Genomic DNA, 22,519 nt, shown 5'->3' on the forward strand with positions numbered 1-22,519 from the left:
GCTTTTGAGAGTGTTTATGTATACGAATATACGTATTAAAGAAAAACAATGAAAATCCAATTTGAATTGATAACAGTACTGTTTTCGTAACCGAAAACGAAATCAAAACGGTATAAAACATTTTTTCTCCACTTTTTAATAAATAAATATTTATATTCAATATAAAGATGAAAAGTAATATGATATAAAACATTTTTTTTCCAATTTATTGTCTTTAGACTGTCTTAATTATAACGAACGATTTGCCATCGAATTTTCTGTATTTCACATTAAACAAATACAAGCTCATTAACTACAAGACTGGCATAATCCAAAAAAAGATTCCAGAAAACGTCTTTTCTATATCATATAATATTTTTATTTCCGAATACCTTTTAAACAAATTATCCCATTTTAAACATGAAATCAAATAAATAAGCTATAGATTAATATGTTACTAATCTGAATTTAATCAAAATTTTTCTATACCAAATATATAAAAAATGGTAATTTTAGATATGACGTTTACAGAAAAAAATCACCTTAACATCGAAATAGCAAACTTTTTTGAAAATATAAAAATTATAAAAAATATGCCCATTTTTTGTAATACACAGTTCAAAAAACACAAATTTTGAATTATTTTAGTCTTGTAGTAAATGAGCGATATATCTTAACATTTAATATATAATAAATTGTTCTGCAAAAATATTTTATTAACGTTAACGATTTTTAAGTATAACAGTTAAACTCTTTGCAAATACAACTCTGTTTCGAACACAAATGAGACAACTATATTACAAAAGCATACAGAAAAAAAGTTGAAAGAATAATGCACGATTACCAACCTTTACGCAGCCATATTGCTTTTTTAGAAGTCTAAATCCATTGTCGTTTCGTATTTTCACACATTCAATTTTGAAGAAAATATATATTTAAAAGCATTTAAGTATTTAAAAAAATACTATCACAGAAAAACCAAAAAATATCCCAACTACTCAATAGCAAAAATAAAAAAGTCATTGAATAATCAGTTACAAAATTAAACTACAAATAAATCATTTCTCTTTGTGCATCAGAGTGAGTGTGGCCTTTAATATAATTTGATAAAGTAATTTGTGTGTGAAAAAATATCTAAAGTTCTCTAGAAATATAACATAATTTAAAGTGAGTGTTGAAAATATTTTGGGAATATTTCAAAAATTTGTGAAATTATGATATTGCGAAAAAAATAAAAATTATGTTACACATGAATTAAAAAATTCGTTGTCATATTAGAGATTTACGCCTTCCATTTTATATTTAATCATTTTTGACAAATGGCTGTGGCTGGCTTAAGTGTTTTTATTTCTTTTTTCATTCCTTTTTCACATTATTTTCTTTGCGTTTGTGTGGTTATTGTATCAAATGAAGAAGAAAATACATGCATTCCTTTGAAATCGTATTAAAATCAAAACAAAGAGAAAAAAATAATGTTAATTTTTAGAGAAAATGGAATAGACAGATGTTGAAAAAAGAGAACAAATATAATGCATTGTTTTGTTGTAAATAGACCTACCGATTTTTTTGTTCTTGTAAATTCATGGATTATACCTCTGTTCCTTATTTCGACAAAAGAAAATAAAAAAACAAAATGAAACCCCATAATGAGCATCCCTACCTCTAGCATAAGATGGTGGTTAAACTATATAGAAACTTAAACACCTGTCCTCATAGAAATGTGGGCAATAGTTTTTATGTATAAATATTTCTAGTAGTTTTGGAAAGTAAAATTAAATTCATAAACTCAATACAGTTCTTCTCATTTAGACTTAAACAACCAATAAGTAAAATTGGATTCATAAACTCAATACAGTTCTTCTCATTTAGACTTAAACAACAAATAACACTAACATGGCTTGTGCAACTTTGAAACGCACTCTTGATTGGGAAGCTTTAAATCAACGTCCCACCAAACGTCGGCGTTGTAATCCTTTTGGACAAGCAGGCGCTAATGGCTCACCATCACGTTCAGCTGGCCATGATGGCGTCTTACCTGGTTCATCGAATCCTCAATCACCCTCAACACGTTTCGCTCGCGAACCTCAACCCAGTCCGTTTGCTGAGGCCAATAATCTAACGAAAATGTCGCCGGACAAGATGTCACAGAACATACGCGAAGAAATCAAAAGATTGCACAGACGCAAACAGTTGCCTTTCACATCGGCCGCCATTGAACGTATGCAAGACTCCGAATCCAGTGGTTCAGAAATGGGACCAGATAGTCCCAGACGCCCAGACAGCCCACCAAGTATGGTCCGTCATCCAGAAAAGGCATTATTTACTTTTAAACAGGTGAGTTTATTTATTGTTTAGTTAGTGTTTTCCCAATGATATCTATTTTAAAATTGTTTTGGGTTGCAGGTGCAATTAATATGTGAACGTATGCTTAAGGAACGTGAAGACGAATTGCGCGAAAAATACGATGCTGTACTGACCACAAAACTTGCTGAACAATATGATGCTTTTGTTAAATTTACTTATGATCAGATTCAAAGACGTTATGAAGCTGCTCCCAGCTGTAAGTTACACATAAATATAAATTATTTATCATAAATTTTGAGCGCTGACCTTGAACAATCGTCTATTAAAGAAACGTTAAATTTCTGGTGTTTGAAAAAAAAAAAAAAAATTAGTTAAAAAATTGATTTTCACTAGAGAAAAATTCCCAGGTATTTCCTCAGCATTTTCTTAATAATGCAATTAATAGTTTAAGAAGAAATATAAAAATCTAAAGGTTTACTCAAAAGTTGGATGTTGGCACACAAAGGGGCTAAAAAAGTAAAAAAACTAACCCAGAAGCAAAATATCTCGAAGTAAAATTGAGATGCATGACACAACAAATTGTGTAAACAAAGTTGCTTTCGCCCTGTTATAACGTGTCAAAATGGCGAAAAAGCGGTGGTTTTTCGATTATCAGTGCAGTCGCTGGTTTATAAAAAGTGGAAATTTTTTCGAAACTAATTACTCCGTATTACGATTCAAAAAAATCTTTCGAAACACAATGTGTTTAACATACAAAATTGGACACTTGTTTTCGAATCGAGTTACTGAGTAACCCGCCAGGACTAAAAAATTGCTGAGAGCTGTTGTTATTGTAACTGAGAGTTTATTTCAGTTGATACAACTGTCGCAGACTAGATTGTCTCTTCATCAGGAAAATCAATTTATTTCGTTTTTATTAAAATTTAAATATTTTCAAAATATATCAACAAACAATTCTTTTTAATGAATTTTCCCTTTTTCTTAATTTCTATTTTCAGATCTATCGTAATTCGGACCTCAGGCATACAATAAGTTCGTAGACGCTAAGGATTTTTTAGTTTTCCAGTCTTCACTTTATCGCCCATTTTTTAATTAAATTAAATCTACGTTCATTTGTCATGCTGTTAATAAATTGTTTTTTATAATTTATCAATTATATTTAAATATTTTGGCAACAGAGTTTTTCGCTGCAAAAAGATGTTCCACACAACATTTTGCAAACAAAAAAAAAAAACAATAATTAAATACACAATTTAAATTATTTTTTTGTAAACAATTAAAAAATGACACCTCATTATACCTGCAGGTAAATCGTAAAAAACATATTTGCATACCAATAATTATTTTTTAATAAATATATTAAAATAAATAAAAAACAACAAAAATTACTATACTGCTACAATTTGAATGATTTATTATAAAAAAATAAAGAAATCTAATAATAAAAAAATTACAAAAATTATATATGAAACTACAAAAACTAATAATTTATATATAAAATAAAAATAGTGTATAATTTTAGTAATTAATTAAAAAAACATCAACTACAACAACAACTATATAATAAATATGTGGATAAAGATAAAAAGCATACTATTTATATATACACATACATATAAACAAAAAAACATACAAAATAAAAAATAACAGTAATTCTAAAATATATTGACAAATACAACAAACAAAACAAAAAAACCAACCACATGAAGTGCTGCTCTACTGTTAAAATTTGAAATGCAATTCATTAATAAGAACATAACAGAACAAAATTTCAAAATTTCATATTTTGACAGTAGTACTCTTATTCTCAATTTATATACAAAGCAAAAAATAAAACAAACATACATAAATAAACCTCAAGCCTCCACACAAAGTGAAATAATTCAATTGAAATTAATATAAATAAAAAATAAAACAAACCTAGTTTTATAGTTTAACTTATAAATAAAATAAAAAGCAAAAAAAAAAAATGAAAATATTGATAAATTCTTACATAAAAATGAATTAAACAAATTAAAATTGATTTATTCTTTTTTTTTTCAACTTAATTTTTAGTTTAAATATATATTTTTTTTAATTACAAACATAAAAAATGTTATTAAAATTAGTTTCATAGCTGTTTTTTTTAGCAAGAAAACTATAAATTTTAAGTAGTTTCAAAATTATTTTTTTAGTTTTCTATCTTAAAAAACAGAAAAAACATTATTATTTTATTATAAAAATAAACATTTATTTTTTCTACTTTATAATACTTTATGATTAGAGAAATGCCATTTTTATAACTAAATAAATAAAAATAAAAAACATGAACATTTGAAATAAAAAAAACCCACAATTAGAAGAGCATATTGTTGAAAGTCTTTATTTTTTCACATGTTTTTTGCATCGACTTTAATTTTACTAAGTTGTTTCCAATTTAGAAGCAAAACAGATTGCATGATTGGGACGTATATACATACATATACATTAGAGTGTCCCGAGGAACAGCATTTTTAAGAATTTTATGTACTGAACACCAGAAAAATAAAAAATATTTTTTTTTTTCGAACGGTCCTCAGTTCCCTACCAGCGATTGAAAATCCTGACCTTAGTATAATTTATAATTTATATTTATTTCAAAATAATCGAATAAAGTATTTTCGATTATTTTGAAATGGATCTCAAAAATTTCGTAATTTTGAGTAAATTAAGGGAAAAATTAATTTTTGTAGCGTATTTTTGGTCCATAAAATGATTTTGAGTTGATTGGAGAGGTATATTATTTTCGCTTTTCATCGAAATATGTGTCAAAATTGTCGTACTTTTTAGTTTAAACAGAGAATTATTTAGAAAAATAGTTTGGTATTTAGTTTGGTCCATTTTAGAATTTTTTAGATTATTTTGAAATTTATACCAGGACCAGGAAATTTTTTATGGAAATTTTGAGATCCATTCCGAAAAGATTGCAGAAAATATTTTTGAGCATATTGTACTGAGATCAAGAATTTCAATCGGTGGTAGGGAACTGAGGGCCTTTTCAAAAAATTAATTTTTATTTTTCTCGTATTTATTACATTAATACGCATCGTTTGAGAGGTATTCCTCCAAAAAAGTTGTCCACGGAACATCCTAATATACATATATTTTTCTCAAGTTTCATATACATATCTGTTGAAAACTAAATATTTATTTTCGGTTTCATGAAAATTTCCCAATATTGCATAATTTGATTTTGACCTTCCCAGTTTATGGATTATTTTATTATTATTTAATTTTACTAAAACTTTACGTATGTATGTACAATATGGTTCCTATTATTTGAAATTTTATAGTCTGAAATGTTTTTATATAAAATGCATAACAGTAAAAATTAAGCCTGTTTTCCAAAAATTTTAGGAAAAAAATACTTCTTTACGAAATCCTCAAAAACCCGCTAATCTTTGAAAGATTTTGACCTAAATTTTTTTACTATTTTAATACCTTATTTATTATTTCTGAATCACATGAAGATTTACGAAAAAAAAATAAAAATTTGCTTAACAAAGTATCTAAAGGTTTGAAATTACCTAATGAAAACTCATATTTAAGTAAATACGAATAAATTTAATATAATTACATGGTTTTATTAAAATATTTACCAAATATATCAAATTTTTTGCAACATTTCTCAAAAAAATTATTTTAGTACAAAAATTTTTGCAAAAATCATTTTGCCCTTCAGAGAGGCGGCACCAGTTTACGTAGTTCTATCGCCCTAAATTATGGAATTCATTATTTGGGACCCAAGTATATAGCCACACGGACAAAAAGATCAAAATGAGGAAAATTGGTGTGTGATACGACTTTTTAATTTCCATATTTGGAATCAGCACACCAACTAACACTGGGATTAGTGAAAATTATTTAAAAAGTTTTTTCATCGTTAGCCTGTGTAATTAGCTATTCAATACATATTTGAAAATTTACATTTCATAAAATTTATATGGGAATCATCGCTTTTATTTAGATATGGCCGTAAATGTAAAAATTTCTGTTAATTTACGCAATATTGCAGTAGTTTCTTTTCCTATTAAAAATATAATCTGTTTTTAGTTTAGAAAAAATCGCTATAATTTTGCAGAATATATAAGGTAGCTAAATTAGCAACACATTATTTTTCTTTTATTTATTTAATTTTTAATATCTTTATTCCAATAACCTAGCCTATATAGTATATATGCCATCGGTTATAAAGTTCTACTTATGAATATTTTACATAAAATAAAAATAAAATTAATTCGTTTAGTTTTTTGGAATTCGTCGACGACACTAAATTACAATTAATATATCTTGGTGGTGGCAGTTCGGCAAAAAGAAAATTTTCCATGTATTTTGTTTTTGCATTTGGTTCACGTAGATGACAATAACAGTAAGTACGGCGAATTCATTTCATGAAATTAAAAATTAATTTTATAAAATTTTTTATTGTCCGTTATAAACTTAATCGAATTTAGGCCGCCGCTGAATTTTATTTCATTATCATATATTTTCGTGTAGTTATCAGATATTTTCGTGTAGTTGTGTAGCTACCGCCGGTCGTAATTTCGATCGCCTTCGCCCTCTGAATTAAAGTGAAATTGAGATCTGCGTCGGTTCAGCTTAAACTCGACTAATTGCCGGCTCACACGGGAAAACTTTTTTGGGTGTGTGAGAAAAAGTGAAACATCAACCATTTCTTTCTCCCACACACAAAAGCAAAAGTTTCTTAAAAAAAGTTTCCCAGTAAACCGCCACTAAGCCTAGCCGCTGAAAAAATAAGACGTCTTGCTCGATCTAAATGCTAAAAAAATCTGATACAAAGCTACGGATAGCTTCCTTATAGTTTAATTTTAAAAAATGCTATGCTCTTTGGCATTTTTGTCTAATTTTGAGTGGCGGATTGATAAACATTTGTTCTAATTTTTTTCTGTTCGATTTAGCAATATCCGTATCTCGTCCGTATATTTTTACAAACAATTTTCTGAAGATCCTAGCTATCTACTGGATCCAAATCTCGATTTAACCTATGAGAACTGCTTTTTGAAAACTAGCAGAATACATAGGTTCACAAAGTCAAAGCCTCTATTTAAAATTCGAAGAAATACTGGATTGTTAAATTGTTTAACATATTTCAGACGGTACTTTTTGCAGAAGAAATATTTCGGAGACATTTAATATGAAATACCTTGTGACTAAAGAAAGGGGAATGTAATATGTGTTTAAGATTTACCTAAATATATGGAAACAAATATCAAAAATTATCTTACCCAGATTCGACGCAGCAGAATGGTGCTATTTTATATTAAGTTTTAAAAATCCCTATTTTTTAAATATTTCATTCCAAAATCCCACTTCTTAATCAACCGGATTCCATTTTTATTTCATAACGTTGGAAACTTTGCCGGCTTACAGGCGATTTAAAGCCGCCGCCGAAATGTTTAGTGTCAGTCGACAACGACTTATTTAATGTTTGTCGTCGCAGGTCTCTGTGAAGAAGTGGCTAAAAAGGCAATAAGAAGAAAATTTCTGTGCAATTATTTAAACATAATTTTTATAAGAATACATTGTGTTGCAATTAGCAAACCTTGTCTAAAGTTTTGAAAAACCAATTCACTGCCTTTGGAAAATACAATATCGAACGGAATAAACGAATTATTATTATTTTTTCCCTTTTTTAAGCTACACAAGTGGTACGGCGACGTCGACGTCAACGCAGTAAAAAATAAAAATCTAAAAATATTTCTTTTTTTCTAAACGAAAAAAGTATATTCTGCAAAAAGCAAAAAAAGAAAAAACTGTATTTTTTGCATACGCTTCTATACAAATTGAATTAAAAGAAAAATATTTAATTGAAAAAAAGTAAAGAAAGAAAAAAATAAATAGCCATGGTCTTGAAAGTGTACATTAGTGGCATGTCTGGCAATAAGGAGGTAAGTGTAATTCCATAAATTCTTAAATGAATGAATGATGATATTATGATGTGGGCGGGGCACATTAAATACCCAGCCTGTTTGTAACAATGGGATGTATGATGGATTTTTTTTGTTCATATGCTAATTGAAATGAACTGGTTCCGTTGTTTTTTTATTGTGCTTGTACTTATGTCTATTTGGGAGCCAGCAGCAAACAACAAGGGTTTGTTAAACATTTTTAACGAAATTTATACATAAAGAGTATGTACATATGTATGTAGATGGATAGCATGTATGTACTCAGATATATTATGTTCTTTCTACATCATGTATTAATATCTCATCGGTTTTTTATACCCCATATCACTATAGTAGGAATGGTATTATTCGTTTGTTTTAAGTTTTGTAACATGCAATTTAAAAAATGTCAATCGGATCGGAATCATTCTTAGAGTATAGTCTGCCATTTCTGTGTGTATGTCCATGTAAACATTGTAATCAATTTGATGGTTGAATATCTTAATTTTCAATTACAAATGGTTGGTACCTAATTAACCCATATACCTAATATTCTAAAAAAGGTATTTTCTATGTAAATAGTTTGCATACCTATAAATCCATTTCAGAAAACAACTTTAACTCCCATATGAATCCTATTTAATATCAGTGTAGGGCTTTTATAAAATCGAACATTTCCGGTGTAATTCCTTGTTTGTTTTTTTTACGGGGGAGCATGAGAACAAGAATTTATAAATGAGTCTTTTTTAGTTGTTTATTAAACAGACACACACTCACCAGCATACACAAATAGTCATCATAAAATTGTTGTTATTTTCTTGGCCGTTTATTTGGTATGGAGATTTCTATTAAAATGATATTTTATTTACTTCCTATAATTGTCAACCATCAAGTGTCATCACAAAACTGAAATAATTAAATATTTCAAGTTTGTTGCTTTTGTAATTGCTGAAGGCGTTTAATAACTAGAACAACAAATCAAACCAAATGGAACTTAATTTTGTAGCACAAAAGTTTGCTTTTCTAATAAAATCTATTTTATTTGAAAGTTTCGAGACTCTTCTTTTGACTTAAAAGAAGAACCTTGTTTAAGAACTGGTTTATTGTAATGTATTATTTTTTATTTATTTCCAATCACGCATACATATTTCTGGCTTTTAATGTACAAAAAAGATCCAAAACAAAGAATAGAAGAAAAAGTCGTTTATTGTTTAGTTTACAGTTTGTCCCAGAAGTCGAAATAGTAGAACAAATTTTGCATACAAAATAAGCGTTTAGCGTTTGTTTAGAATTAGCATTTTATGTTATTCTTTATTTTATATTTTTTGATAGAATCAATATTATTTGATCATATTTTATATAAATATTTATACCCTACACCACTAAAGAAGGTGGACGGACGTACGTAACACAATAACTTTTTATATAAAAAGTATAACTATTGACTTAGATTTTCTTTTTAAATAGATAAATCCATGTTCCTTTCATAACATAAACTTATTCATGTCCACATTTGGTATTTTTTAAATTATTGCTTCATGAGTTATACCGCTTATAAACATAGTCATATTGCTCATCTACTCCAAAAAGATCGTTTCGAGAAAAATTGCTTAGAATGTTTTAAACATGAGTTCAGGGCCCAAATTATGGCATACGATATCTATCGAAATCTCCATTTAGATTCTATTGAGATTTCGATCGATATCGTATGCCGTAATTTGGGCCCAGTTTTAACGTAAAAAACTAAAAATCGATCTCACAGCGAAAATAATAGGCATTTTTCAAAATAAGTACATATCGTCGTTGTTCCGACAAAAACAATTATGTGCACACAAGGTTTACATGGACACACAGACAGACAGACAGACGGACGGACGGACATAACTAAATCAACTGAAATTCTGAGCCGATTGGTATAGTTTAAGCTGGGTGTAGGACCAATATTTTGGGGTGTTACAAAAATGTACGCTAATTAGTTGACTATTACTGTATGTATATTCAAATAAAGTTTACATAATTCCTTTAGCTATTACTCATTCAATGTTATTGTATAAAAGTTGTATTATTAAAAACATCAATAATTGTTATTATCTCAAATCTAGTGTTTAGGAATGAATCATCCAAAGGTGTTGCCTTTATAATTATGGCCTTTGTAAAAAACAAAATATACATATAAATGAAATTGCAATTATAATTTGAGAGAAATATTTTTAGAAAATACAAAACAATTTTTGTTCTTCCAAATTGATGTAATTGAATGTTAAGATTGGAGTTTTTAATAAAAACATGAAAACATTCTTAACATATGGAATTTTTTTGTTATGAATCCATCTTTACATACATATGTATGTATTTTGCTATAACCCGATTTAAAAACTTCCTTTCCACAATAAGCGCCTACTATATGTTTGTATACATACATATATTGCATGTAATATACATTTTAACTTATATATCTTACGTGAGTTTCTTTTTTTTTGCCATTTGTGTTATCTTTTCATTAAACACTATTGTTGATTGCTTTTTGTTGTTCTTTGTTGTTTGTTTCTTGGGTGATATCATCAACACTGTTGGTGTTTTTGCGCCGATAAAACTTTACCGATATGAGTTCTTAATAAATAACAGTTCTAAATTCGGCTATGCCGAATCTTATATACCCTTCACCATATTATATTTTAACAACTTTTTTTTTAATTAAAAAACTTTTTTAACTGTTTGTTGGGATTTTGTTTTTAATTTAAAAAAATCAAAGGTCTTTAGATTAACATATTGATTAATAGACTTGGTTATTAACTAGTCTATGGACTATTCTATATATTTGATTATTGACTAATCTGTGCAAAAGGTTATAATTTAAAAAGTATTTTATGTAGTGGCGATACTATCAAAGATTCCTAAACAACATGACATTAATTTTCCATCCCAGCTATATGCATACTGTTCTAATGAATATCTGAAAAGTATGGCTTAAATTAATAGCAACCTTATTAACTAAATCGATTTTATTAATATTATATAATATAAAGACAGAGGAAACAAGAAATTAGTCTTATCTTTCAACTTTAAAATAATTATAAATAAATCAAGAATATTTCAATTTCTTTGTTAATTAATTTATTATATTACCAATGTTTTAGGTCAAAAAACGCCAACAACGTGTCCTTATGATTTTGGATAGTAAAAATATCAGTTACGAGGTTATTGACATTACAGAACCTGGTCGTGAAAGTGATAAGGAATTTATGCAGAATAAATCCACCAGCAATGGAGCAACAGTAAGTGATCCCGAGCCAAGACATGCCTTACCACCACAAATATTCAACGAAGAAGAATACTGTGGAGACTATGATGCCTTTGATTTAGCCAATGAAATTGATACATTGGAACAATTCCTTAAAGTGGCTCCACCCGTCGATAACACAGCCGAGGAAGTGAAGAGTGCGCAACAAGAAAACGGTGAGGCCAAGCCAGCCAATGGTGAAGAAGTCGGTGAAAATAAGGAGAATGAAGGCGAGCAATCGTCCGAAGATAAGGCTGCTAAGGATGGTGAAGAAAATGCAGAGGTTTGAAATGATTTACTTCTTTTTTGAGATGTTAACAAAGCAAAAAGAATTTGATATTTTTTTTGGTTAAACAATTGCAAAGCAAAAAAATTAAAAAAAAACTATGTAAAAACTTTTTAAACACTATTAACCGGAAGAGCTTAACATGCTTCCAGCAAAAACTCAATCACTCTTACACTAAAGCAAACATTTCCACTGACACTTTTTGTCTCTCTTATATTTTTTTGTTTATTATTTTTTTCTTGCTAAAATTGTTTCCTTTAGTGATTATTATTTATTTTTATTATTTAATAACTTAGTTTGCCCTATTTCCATTCCACTTGACTCAAATTTTTATTTATTATTTTATTTTTAATTTTTTTTATTTTAATTACACTTATTTTTTGCTAAAAACAACATTAAAACAACAATGCTAAACGTATTAAAACACTATACAACATACAACAATAACAATAATAATACATAAATAACTATGTAATATTTATTTAGACATCGTAAACGCTGCGATTATATATGAATGATAAAATGAACAACAATTAATAAAACAAATTTGTATTTTGAAAAATTAACACACACACTTATTACTTATTTATTATTAAGCGCATTAAGCATTTTGCATTTAGTTTAAAAAATAATCAAACAAATTAAGCTTTCAATATTTGTAAATAACCCAAATCAAACGAACCCAACAAACAGACCTGACAATAATAGTTTGTAACAATAAGCCTAAAGCTGCGAAAGATCTTTGAATTTTGAAAAATTTCGAAAAAAAAAGATGAATACCTACTAGTCTTAAGAATTTTTCAAGTTTTTGTGTACAGTATGGAACGTTAAGACATAAAAACTCAGTGAAAATCCTGCAAGATGACAACTTGTAAGTGCACGCGCTTTCTGTGTAATTGGATATAATGAGTACAAGGTCAATCAAACAAATCATCATCAGTCAACATCCAGAACAAAGCTGAATGTTAAAACAGTGTAACACAAACAATTGTGTAAATGAGTTTTACATTAATTTTACAACTAGGTACTGACTACTGGCATTTTGTCAACAAATGAATATGTATCTATCTGCTCTCTTTGTCTCTCTTTCTCTATTTCACTATCTGCTTGCTTCTTAATTGCATCTGCAATAAATTCAGACTACTAAACAGCTCGCCAAGCGCCCAACTTTACGCAAAGCTGCTGGCCAAGTCGTCTTAATAATGAAAGTTTCCATACAATTTTTAAAGAATGCCGAGAAAACTAAAGATTCTGAAGAGGACGCTGACGCTGCCAAGGATAATGAAAATTCCGAAGAGAAAAAAGATGATGAAGAGGGTAAAACTGAAACTGAAGAAGGTGACAAAGAAAAAGAAAATAAAGGTAAAGATTAGAAGGTGTAAAATGTAGTTATTCGATAGTTAGAATAATTAACGATTTTTTGTTGTTTATTTCAAACGAAAAGAAGAAGGAGATGTTGAAGGTGATGATAAGAAAACAGATGAAGAAAAAGAGGTAACGGACGAAAAAGAAATTGATGAAAAGGAGGTGGGTGGTCTCTAAAGAATTATTTTAAGCATGAAATTTTGTATTGCAGTTTGTGCATGGCTTGTTGTCAATATTTTATATTTAATTATTACCTCGAAATTAGCCGTTGTTTGATTCATTTTCCATGTTCTTTAAGTAATTTCAAGTCAAACTTTTACCTAAGAACTCTTTTGATATTTTACAAATTTCATAATAATGTACCTTAATTCTGTTATTTTGCTCAATTATCTGCTTTTGATCAGTATTCGCCAAAAAGTTTTCTATGAAAATTCGCAATTTTGAAATGTTAAATTTTTTATAACAAAAAAAATCAAAATTTTTATGGAAAATTTAAATTTTTATTTTCGATGAACACCGAATTTTCTATAAAAACCTACATTTTTAATGGAAAAATTAAAATTCGAACAATAATTTCTATAAAAATTTGAAATTGAACAAAAAATTCAAATAGTTTTTGAAGAAAAATAGATTTTTAATGAAATTTGTTATACATATTTCGAATTTTCTATAAAAATTAAAAATTTTCTATAAATTTCTGATATTTTTTATGAAAATTCGAGAAATAGAAAAATTTATTTTTTTTATGAAAATTCGAAATTCGATAAATTGAAAAGTTTATTTTTTATGAAATCAAAATTTTGGAAAATTTTCTAAAAAAATCTAAATTTTCTATGAACATCGTTTGTATGAAAAAGTATTTTTTAAGAACGCATGTTGTTATAAGTTCAAGAATGTTACATGTATGTCTTGCCAGATTTAATCGATCATTACCTTGTCTTCTTTAATTTACAATTACAGCACTTTTAAGTTGATTTTGAGAGAATATGTTATAGAAAGAATGCAATCAAAACTATTTCATATTCTTGAACAGGAAACTTGGAACTGTCAATGTCACCATACGTTAGCTTTTTATTTTGACTGTATAACTTTTCCACAGAACCAATTCGGAAGGTGACATTTTCAAGAAAAAATTAATTTCAATGCACGCGTTCTAGCATTATTTGTGGAACTGATATTATTAATCCAAAAATTGACTCATTTCTAGTTAGTTTACAGTTTTGAATAATTCGGTTTATATTTTATGTTGTTTCTCGATTTTGGGAAAACTTTGCACTTAGGGCCGTATCGCAAAATATATAGAAATGATCTCAATTTCAACTTAAAATGCTGTACTGTTTACATTATACTAAAAAAATATGTACAAAAATCATATTCACCTTCACGAACAGAAAACCGATGAAAATGAGAAGGAAGAAGACGATACTAATAATGAAACTAAAGACGAGGAATCCAAAGATAAGGATGATAAAACTAAAGAAGAGGGCGATGAAAAAGCGCCTGAGAAAGAGGATCAAGAGGAAAAAGTTGATGACGAGGAATCTAAGAATGATGAAACCGAAGCTAAGGATGAAGACGAGGGAAAAGAAGAAGAGAGAAAAGAAAAGGTGGATGAGGAAACTGCCAAATATGAAACTGAAGATGCACAAAATAAAAAGGAAGAGGAAAAGGAAAAGGACAATGAAGATGGTGAAAAAGAAAAAGAAGAAAATGATAATGATGAGGCTAAGAAGGAAGAAGATGAGACTGAAAAGGAAGCAGAATCTGTTGATGTAGCCGAAACGGAAAATAAAGAAGAAAATGATGATGAAGCAAAAACGGAAGAGGAAGAGAAAAATGATAAAACGGAAGAAAAAGAGGAAAAGGAAGCTAATAATGAAGAGAATCAAGGTGAAAAAACTGAAGAAAGTGATAATGTGGCTGAAGAATCCAAAGAAGAAAACAAAACAGAACAAACGAACGAAAACGATGAATCTAACAAAATCGAAGAAACCAAAACTACTGATAATACGGCTGAAGAAGAAAAACTTTCTGAAGATGCTAAAAACGAAAATGATAATAAAGAAAAAGAAGTTGAAACCGAAAAGAATTCAACGGAAAATAAAACTACGAGTGAAACCAAAACTGCAATTTCCGATGAGGAAGAAGAGGAATCTTCCGAAGAGGAGAAAGACGAATAAGAATAAATTAAATAAAATAATACAAAATCTTTAATAACGACTGATGACTGATTATAACAACAAACACCCCTCTCCCTCTTCTATTTTCATAACAACAAAATGTTTTAGGCAACACACACATCTATTCTCACAAACAACACACATCATTTTAATTTAAAAAAAGAACACTAAATACGGTTTCAAATGCACTTTTTATCCTCCTACTCGTAGAATAATTTGTAGAGAGTTTTAATTAATAATTTTCCCCTCCTACTTCTACTCATTGTCCTTGTAAATAAATTTTATTAAATAAAGGGTTTAAAGTTAAGGGTTTTAAATACGAAATGGTTTTACTGAACAATCAAAGGAAACCGATTTTGAAATGTTTTGCATCATGTTAATGAGTTGAAAAAGTTCTATAAATAAAATGACTAATGAGAAATTGAACTTTATGTGGAAAAATTCAATTGAATAATTTAATTTTATTTTAATAATATGATTACCGTTCCGCATTCCGTTGCGCTATGATCCTAAATAATTATTCCAACAAAAAATTTCAATGCCTTAAGTTTGTGTACATTACGATCGTTACTACGTTTTTGTAAGTCGTTGTTTCAGTGACGTAGCTTCGAAAGTTGCGAAACGGAGAAATTTCGATTCGAATTGAAATGCAGAATAGGGGTGAATACAATTAAAAAAAAAATCAAATTTTTATGAAAAATAGTAAATTTAGAAATAATATTTTTTTATAAAAAAAAAATAAAATTTTGTATTTTAAAAATACTATTTTTATAACAGAACTCTTTCGCCCACTATAAAATAAAACACAAATAAATCGCTTTCCTTGTGTCTTGTTTACGTTAATTTGAATATTATTTGTCTTCCTTCTCTCTAATAATCACATTTAGATAAATCTGCAACAACAGCAACCAACATTGGCTACAAATAAACAAAATGAATCAAAACATATTGTGGACCAATTCATCGAAGGTGAACAGCAGGCGGCTGGGAATTAATTGTTTGGATGATGCGCACAATACGTTTAATCAGCTATTAATTAAAATAAATTATTATTTACACTTTTTCATTCTTTTTATTAATAATAAAATGATTTCTTTATTACAAAACTAGTAAAAATGCTTAATTGATTTTAACTATAACTCAACATATAAACCTTTTCATATTTTGTTTGTTTTATCATTTGCAGAAGTTATTCTTTTAATAAATCAAAATTCATCCTACAAAATATTGTTATGTTAAATAAAAAGAAAAACAATAAAAATGTTTACAATGTGTACAAAACAAAAAAAAGAAGTGATGGAATTAAAAGAGTTTCTATAAAACTCTTAACATACATTGGTATATAAATATGATTTTATGAAGATTTTGTTTTCGTTTTTTTTTTCTTCTATAAAAAAAGTAGTATGTAATAGTTGTTGCAGGAGGGAAAATTTTGATGTGGAGGAAGGATGGTGGTGGAGGTGGTCTTTTGTATGTGTCATATAAAAATTTATTCGGAATCTTCTTCATCGGAAGTGTCAGTCGTATAATCGCTTAGATTCTCAGGTTGATCATTGTTTTCATGTTCAGATTCGCTCAAATCCCATTGAGGATGGTCTGTAGGTGGCGCTGGTGCTTTCTTAACATCCAGTTTAAGCTCTTGTTGTTGGTCCATACCAAGATATGAATCTGGAACAGTGAAATAGGTTAAAATGAAATCAATTATTGCGGATATAAATATTTTGTACACTACTACACACTAACCTGAACGCAGACATACGGTGAATGTGTATAGTCCTGGCCAACGTGGTGCTGTAAACTTCAATTGGATTTCTTCCTTTTCCACCAAATTTGTGACATGATACGGTGCTGTCAATAGGGTACGTGACTTACGATCACAGATATATGTCCACCAATATTCTTGCTTCTCCTCGGGGAAGTAGGGACAATGTACGGTGTGGGAAATACGAGATTTGCCTTCCAGTTTTTCACGTTTGTTAAGCTTTGCCTGCAGCCTCTCCCATTCTTCATCGTCGTCATCATCTAACGAGGAATTATTTTTAGTTTGCTTTTCATTATCTTCGTCACTGCCCGAAACGGAATCCTTAACATCATCTACATCGCTGCCTTCAACATCTGAATCAGCATCAGATTCATGTTTAGCCTGCTCTTGACTCTCTGCAACACTAGCAACGCTAGCCTTGGGTGGTTGGGGCTTTTTCTTTTGATTTGCAGCAGGTTTCTTTCCACCTTTACCGCCCTTACCTTTGCGTGGTTTAGCCCAGGCAGATGATTTCTTAACGGGTGCAGCGTTTGTAGTTGTAGCCTCTTCTTCGTCAGCGCCGGCTCCATTGCCTTGCTCTTCATCATCCCTAGATAAAAAAAACACAGAAAATTAGTTTATCTAACTTAATTGTAACTCTATTTAATACTTACTTGATACCTTGCTTTTGTGGTACCTTAGAATCGCCAAATAAGGTTTTCATATCTTTGCGTACCAAAGTGACAGTTACCGTAACTATAGCTCCAGCAGTAACCACATTTGTGTTTTCATCGTCGATGACCTCACAGCGTATCGAAAAATCAATTGAGGGCATTTTGCCCAATACCTTCATAACATTTTCATATTCCTGATCCGATAGGGTCTTTAAAAGTTGACGGCTTTCTTCCGGAGCCAATTGAGCAAATTGTTGTAGATTTTTAATGTGTCTTTTTTTGTTCATAAAGTATAAATGATCTTCGGTTACGTGTGGCAATTGAAGGAGAGGAGATTTGAATTCCCACAAGGCTTGAATAATCATTGGGGACATTTTCATACAATTTTCAATGGTTTCAATGCTGGGTAAACGTGGTACACGTCTTGCGTACGCTAACATAACCAACTGGTGGACACACGACACCATTTCTTGTACCAAATATGGACACTTTTTAACAATAAATTGACGATCCTTCTCCAATGTTTCAGCATTCAAGGGCATGCGCGACAAATGGGCATGAAGAATGGCGCGGGCTTTAATGGAATACATGCGACACAAGGGGTGTTCCTTACATTTCTCATTTAAATTTGGCAATTGTCGTATTAGCTGCAAATAAAAACGTCCTGTTTAATTCAGAAACCTAGAAGGAAATGCAGAATGCAATTCAAAACTTACCGCTGGCACTTCTTCATTATCAGACTGGCGCTCAACAACTTGAGAATTATGACGTTTATCGAATTCTAAACTTGCAGCCAATACCATCAAAGCACGTTTCAACAACATGTGTGGGGTTTTGTGTATGAAATAGAAATACATTTGTGTTGTATCCAAAAGAACTTTGTCACCTGAGTAACGAATAGAGCGATACCACCACATTCCTACCACCGAGGGTAGGGCCACCATAAAAATGAGGCCATAAAGACCCAACACCCAAACAGAGTTCTCCTTTTCAACAATCCAAGAAGGCAATGCAATACCAAACGACATTGCACCGGGACCATCGGGATTGCCATATTTCTCATAGTTCTCTTTGGCCACGTCATCGGTCAATGCTTGATAAGCCTTAGAAAGTTTCATGAATTCTTTTTCATCACCAGTCTCTTTGTCAGGATGGTAAATAAGTGAAAGTTTGCGGTATTGCTTTTTGATTTCTCCTATCGATGCGGTTGGTTCAACACCTAAAATTTCAAATGGATCAAAGCTGGCCATTTCATAGTCGAACTGAGAGACACGATAAGCCAAGAATATCAATAGGGCCCAACCTAAGACCAGACCCATTTGTATGCTAACATTTTTCACAGCGCGATATGGTTCAGCTGTAGCTAAAATGGCTTTTTTCTTGATGCAGTCTGGGCACTGACATTCTTCATTTGCTTTTTCTGGATCTGAAAAAAAGAATCGTGTGTTTTTTATTGTGCTGGATAAAAGGTGTTCCTTTTTGCATTACTTTTAAGTAAACATTTGTGTAAATAAAGTTAAATATAAAAGACAAAGAAAACAACACGGAAATGCTGTTATTTGATTGATTTGACTTGTTGTTAAAACAATATACGATTTTATGTATTATCCATGATAAAAATATGTATGATATTTTTACCATGGTATTATCTATACTGAGGGATTCGTATAGATGTAATTAATTTTATATTTTTCGAGAATGTAAAAATTCATTTGTGAAAAAAATGAAACTAGAGCTAAGTAAATTTTTCTTTAAAAATGACACCTGTGAGATACTTTTGTACATATCGTCACCTAAAACGCAAACGGTCCTATCTAACATTTTTAAAATTTTACAGAAACAAAAAACTATTTAAATTGAAATGTTTGTTTCTATCAACACGATTTAATAAATCGTGTTTATTTGTAGTAAATTTTTTTTAAATTGTTTAATAGTGAAACCTATCATTTGTTATGAGTTGACAATGGCGTATACAAACATGAATAAATTGCACTTTTTACCTTCAATATTTAAATGTTTTTGTATACCTATAGGACCTTTTGTTTTTTGTCAATAAAATGAATAATTTTGGTCGGAGAGGTCTAATTTTTGGCGTGGACATTTGTTTTGGCGCAATATATTAGGATGAACAATAAAGTCGATTTTGAATTTTTGGTTAGTTAGGGCCATTTGCGTTTCAGCTGACGATATGTACCTATAAAGATTACAAGGGTTTTATTGACGGATTTCGCTAAATTACTATCATCACCACTAAACTTCCTTTATTAAAGTTTTCTAGAATATAAACAATATGGCTAGGTATTCATTGATTATATTATAATTATTAGCTAACGCCTGAGAATCTTATAATCTTTATTAAAACCGAACATAAAAACCCAATATTCTTATCGTTATATTTTAATACTTCCACAAAAAGAGAAATGGACTGAGTCAGGTGGAAAATTCAAAGTTCTCAAACCAACAACAATTGCTTTATGATCGTTTTCATTTTCAAAGAAAAAATAGCTAGTCAATCATTCGGTCAATTAGATTCTCACAAACACACTTGAACTCAATGTGCGCTGGTTTACTTAGTGGTTGGCTCTTTCTCTCTCTATCTTTCTGTCTAAACGGCCACTTTCACCAGTCATCAGTAATTTTACATTACGAAAATTATTTGTCGGCAACATTAACTGAATAAATAATTGGAACGTAACAAACTGTTTCTTAAGCGTTCATTTTAATGTAGAAACTAAAACTCCAGATTTTCTTATTTGATTATTAACAGTGTAATAATGTCATGTTTTCCACTGTATAATAAGAAAAAATTTATTTTTGCGGTTTTCGCAAAGCACACACAAACACTTTTCAAATGTATACATTTTTAACATGCATACACACAAACATACGGATCTGTGGACGACGACGGACTCACCTTCTTTCTTTTTGCGGGGCCAGTAGTATATTGTGGTGGGAATTAGTACCAGTGCCAGAAAGGATAATAGGAAATAATAAAATGTTCCACCACTTTCATCATATTGAAATTTTTGACCCGCCATGATAGTTTATTTATTTAAGGTCCTCTGCTTCTGTTCTAGGTGTTGTTCAAATTGTTGGTGTATGTATTATTATTCTACTGCTGCTGCTGCTTTCTTCTCTAGACCCGGATGCATTCGTTCGTACATTCACTACTTGTTGAACACGTTGAGTTAATGCTTCTTTTTAAATATTTCAATAATTCATTTAAGCCTAAAATGTGTTTAACGCACTAAATTGAATGTATAAATTATTATGACTTTATTTTACAAGTGTATAAAATAATGTTAAACACAAAATTTTCTACGTCGCGTATTGAAAAATAAACTTTTCTTCTCAATCCAGCACGGCAATTACAATTCTCTTCGGTTTGACACGTCTCCGAAACAGGGTTGCTTTTCTCTCTATTTAATACACAGTGTATCAACTGTTAATGTAAAATAGTATTGCCCATGATACAACCAGTAAAAGGTAGAATCAGTAGGGAGAGTTATCAATTTTCTGCCTTGTTATGTCAAATATAGAAGGGCCCTTTGGGCCCTTCAGACGATCACACTTTACGTACGACAAGTCTAATGAAAAAGTAAAATGAAATTGCATCCGTATGACAAAAAAGAGAATAAAAGTCGTTTGATTTATATTTTTCGTGTTTACACGATTGGTATAAAACAATAACAAAGTAAGATGAAAACAGCTGTTTCACTTTTTTTGTATATGTTTACATAAAAATACATCCCTGATCTAATGCGACTTGCTTCAAAGTATATTAATAATGTAGCGACATCTCTTGTTGTACAACAACATCTACAACAACCACATGTATTTTGTTTTTGGAATAATTTAAGATTGTGTCAAAATAAAATTTCCTTGAACAGCAATGTGAACAAAACATAAATAAAAAAATATTACTTTTAAGTTAAAAATATTAACGATTTAATTATATTATTATATATTATACAATTTATTACACTTTTAAACTACTTTAAAACCACTTTTAATTCACTTTTCAACTTTTCACAAATTTTAACAAATAGCAAAACACAATTTAAAAATGGCGATATAAACAATATTAACAATTTTCAAAACAAACTTTGACAACTTGCATCCGTATTTTCTCTTAATGTCTGATAGTTTCATTACATATTGCGTTTAGACCATGGAACGTACTCTTCTACTGATTCTACCTTCTAATTGTTATATTATGGTATTGCCAACCCTACAAGAACAGTGACAGTCATTTGATCGGTCATTTGACTGGCACTACTGATTAGGGTTCTATAAATCGACTTTCGAATAATCGAACAATCGACTTTTTGTCGAAAAAAGTCGAAAAGTCGACTTTGTAAATAAAAGTCGAAAAAAGTCGAAAAAGTCGATAAGTTGAAAAGTCGAAAAAAGTCAAAAAGTCGGAAAAAGTCGAAAAGTCGGAAAAAGTCGAAAATAGTCGAAAATTTTAAAAAAGTGGAAAAGAGGTCAAAAACTCTAAAATAGTCGGAAAAACTCGAAAAAAGTAAAAAATAGTCGAAAAAAGTCGAAAAAAAGTCGAAATAAGTCGAAAATAGTCAAAAAGTCGTAAAAAATCGAAAAGTCGGAAAAAGTCGAAAAGTTGAAAAAAGTCGGAAAAAGTCGAAAAAAGTCGAAAAGTCAAAAAAAGTCGAAAAAAGTCGGAAAAAGACGAAAAGTCGAAAAAAGTCGGAAAAAGTCGAAAAGTCGGAAAAAGTCGAAAAGTCGACCATTTATAAAATACTAAAAGTCGAAAAGTCTAAAA

The 22,519-nt window shown here is 29.6% G+C and overlaps 3 protein-coding genes across 9 annotated transcripts; 2 read left to right on the forward strand and 1 right to left on the reverse strand.

The window, feature by feature from the left end:
- Nucleotides 1–809: 809 nt before the first annotated feature.
- On the forward strand, nucleotides 810–4,618 carry LOC119600766 (akirin). Of its 5 annotated transcripts, none has more exons than XM_037951268.1 (4): nucleotides 810–1,059; nucleotides 1,835–2,313; nucleotides 2,383–2,539; nucleotides 3,282–3,606. In XM_037951268.1, exons 2-4 carry the CDS (start codon nucleotides 1,873–1,875, stop codon nucleotides 3,290–3,292), a joined length of 609 nt encoding a protein of 202 aa, XP_037807196.1. In that variant the 5' UTR covers nucleotides 810–1,059; nucleotides 1,835–1,872; the 3' UTR covers nucleotides 3,293–3,606. The 5 variants fall into 5 exon arrangements, with proteins under 5 accessions (XP_037807196.1, XP_037807197.1, XP_037807198.1 ...); XM_037951269.1 differs by having other exon boundaries at nucleotides 819–1,059; nucleotides 1,849–2,313; nucleotides 3,282–4,618; XM_037951270.1 differs by having other exon boundaries at nucleotides 825–1,146.
- A 1,837-nt stretch (nucleotides 4,619–6,455) lies between these two features.
- LOC119600775 (myb-like protein X) lies at nucleotides 6,456–16,527 on the forward strand. 3 transcript variants are annotated; one of them, XM_037951284.1, is made up of 5 exons: nucleotides 6,456–6,670; nucleotides 11,348–11,773; nucleotides 12,916–13,138; nucleotides 13,221–13,303; nucleotides 14,533–15,638. In XM_037951284.1, the coding sequence occupies exons 1-5, from the start codon at nucleotides 6,659–6,661 to the stop codon at nucleotides 15,319–15,321; spliced, it is 1,533 nt and encodes a 510-aa protein (XP_037807212.1). In that variant the 5' UTR covers nucleotides 6,456–6,658; the 3' UTR covers nucleotides 15,322–15,638. The 3 variants fall into 3 exon arrangements, with proteins under 3 accessions (XP_037807212.1, XP_037807210.1, XP_037807213.1); XM_037951282.1 differs by lacking the exon at nucleotides 6,456–6,670 and adding an exon at nucleotides 7,725–8,210; XM_037951285.1 differs by lacking the exon at nucleotides 6,456–6,670 and adding an exon at nucleotides 7,727–8,210 and having other exon boundaries at nucleotides 13,006–13,138; nucleotides 14,533–16,527.
- A 184-nt stretch (nucleotides 16,528–16,711) lies between these two features.
- On the reverse strand, nucleotides 16,712–21,129 carry LOC119600774 (translocation protein SEC63 homolog). The gene is made up of 5 exons (XM_037951281.1): nucleotides 20,651–21,129; nucleotides 18,453–19,162; nucleotides 17,737–18,383; nucleotides 17,065–17,672; nucleotides 16,712–16,989 (listed from the first exon to the last, which is right to left on the reverse strand). The coding sequence occupies exons 1-5, from the start codon at nucleotides 20,772–20,774 to the stop codon at nucleotides 16,811–16,813; spliced, it is 2,268 nt and encodes a 755-aa protein (XP_037807209.1). The 5' UTR covers nucleotides 20,775–21,129; the 3' UTR covers nucleotides 16,712–16,810.
- Between the last annotated feature and the right edge of the window lie 1,390 nt (nucleotides 21,130–22,519).

The sequence above is a fragment of the Lucilia sericata genome, unplaced genomic scaffold, assembly GCF_015586225.1.
Source record: "Lucilia sericata isolate MDLA Ls3-8-SP2 unplaced genomic scaffold, ASM1558622v1 Contig000120F_arrow, whole genome shotgun sequence".
In the NCBI taxonomy this organism is placed as follows: Eukaryota; Metazoa; Arthropoda; class Insecta; order Diptera; family Calliphoridae; genus Lucilia; species Lucilia sericata.

Excerpts from the sequence above, each read along its gene's own strand:
- LOC119600766 (XM_037951268.1), top strand. The coding sequence starts at position 1,873 with ATGGCTTGTGCAACTTTGAAACGCACTCTTGATTGGGAAGCTTTAAAT. Across the intron at positions 2,314-2,382 it reads CATTATTTACTTTTAAACAG|GTGCAATTAATATGTGAACG; the intron begins GTGAGTTTATTT and ends TTTGGGTTGCAG.
- LOC119600775 (XM_037951282.1), top strand. The coding sequence starts at position 8,166 with ATGGTCTTGAAAGTGTACATTAGTGGCATGTCTGGCAATAAGGAG. Across the intron at positions 8,211-11,347 it reads GCATGTCTGGCAATAAGGAG|GTCAAAAAACGCCAACAACG; the intron begins GTAAGTGTAATT and ends CCAATGTTTTAG. Across the intron at positions 13,139-13,220 it reads CAAAGAAAAAGAAAATAAAG|AAGAAGGAGATGTTGAAGGT; the intron begins GTAAAGATTAGA and ends TCAAACGAAAAG.
- LOC119600774 (XM_037951281.1), bottom strand. The coding sequence starts at position 20,774 with ATGGCGGGTCAAAAATTTCAATATGATGAAAGTGGTGGAACATTTTAT. Across the intron at positions 19,163-20,650 it reads GCCCCGCAAAAAGAAAGAAG|ATCCAGAAAAAGCAAATGAA; the intron begins GTGAGTCCGTCG and ends TCTTTTTTTCAG. Across the intron at positions 18,384-18,452 it reads ATAATGAAGAAGTGCCAGCG|CTAATACGACAATTGCCAAA; the intron begins GTAAGTTTTGAA and ends TTTTATTTGCAG.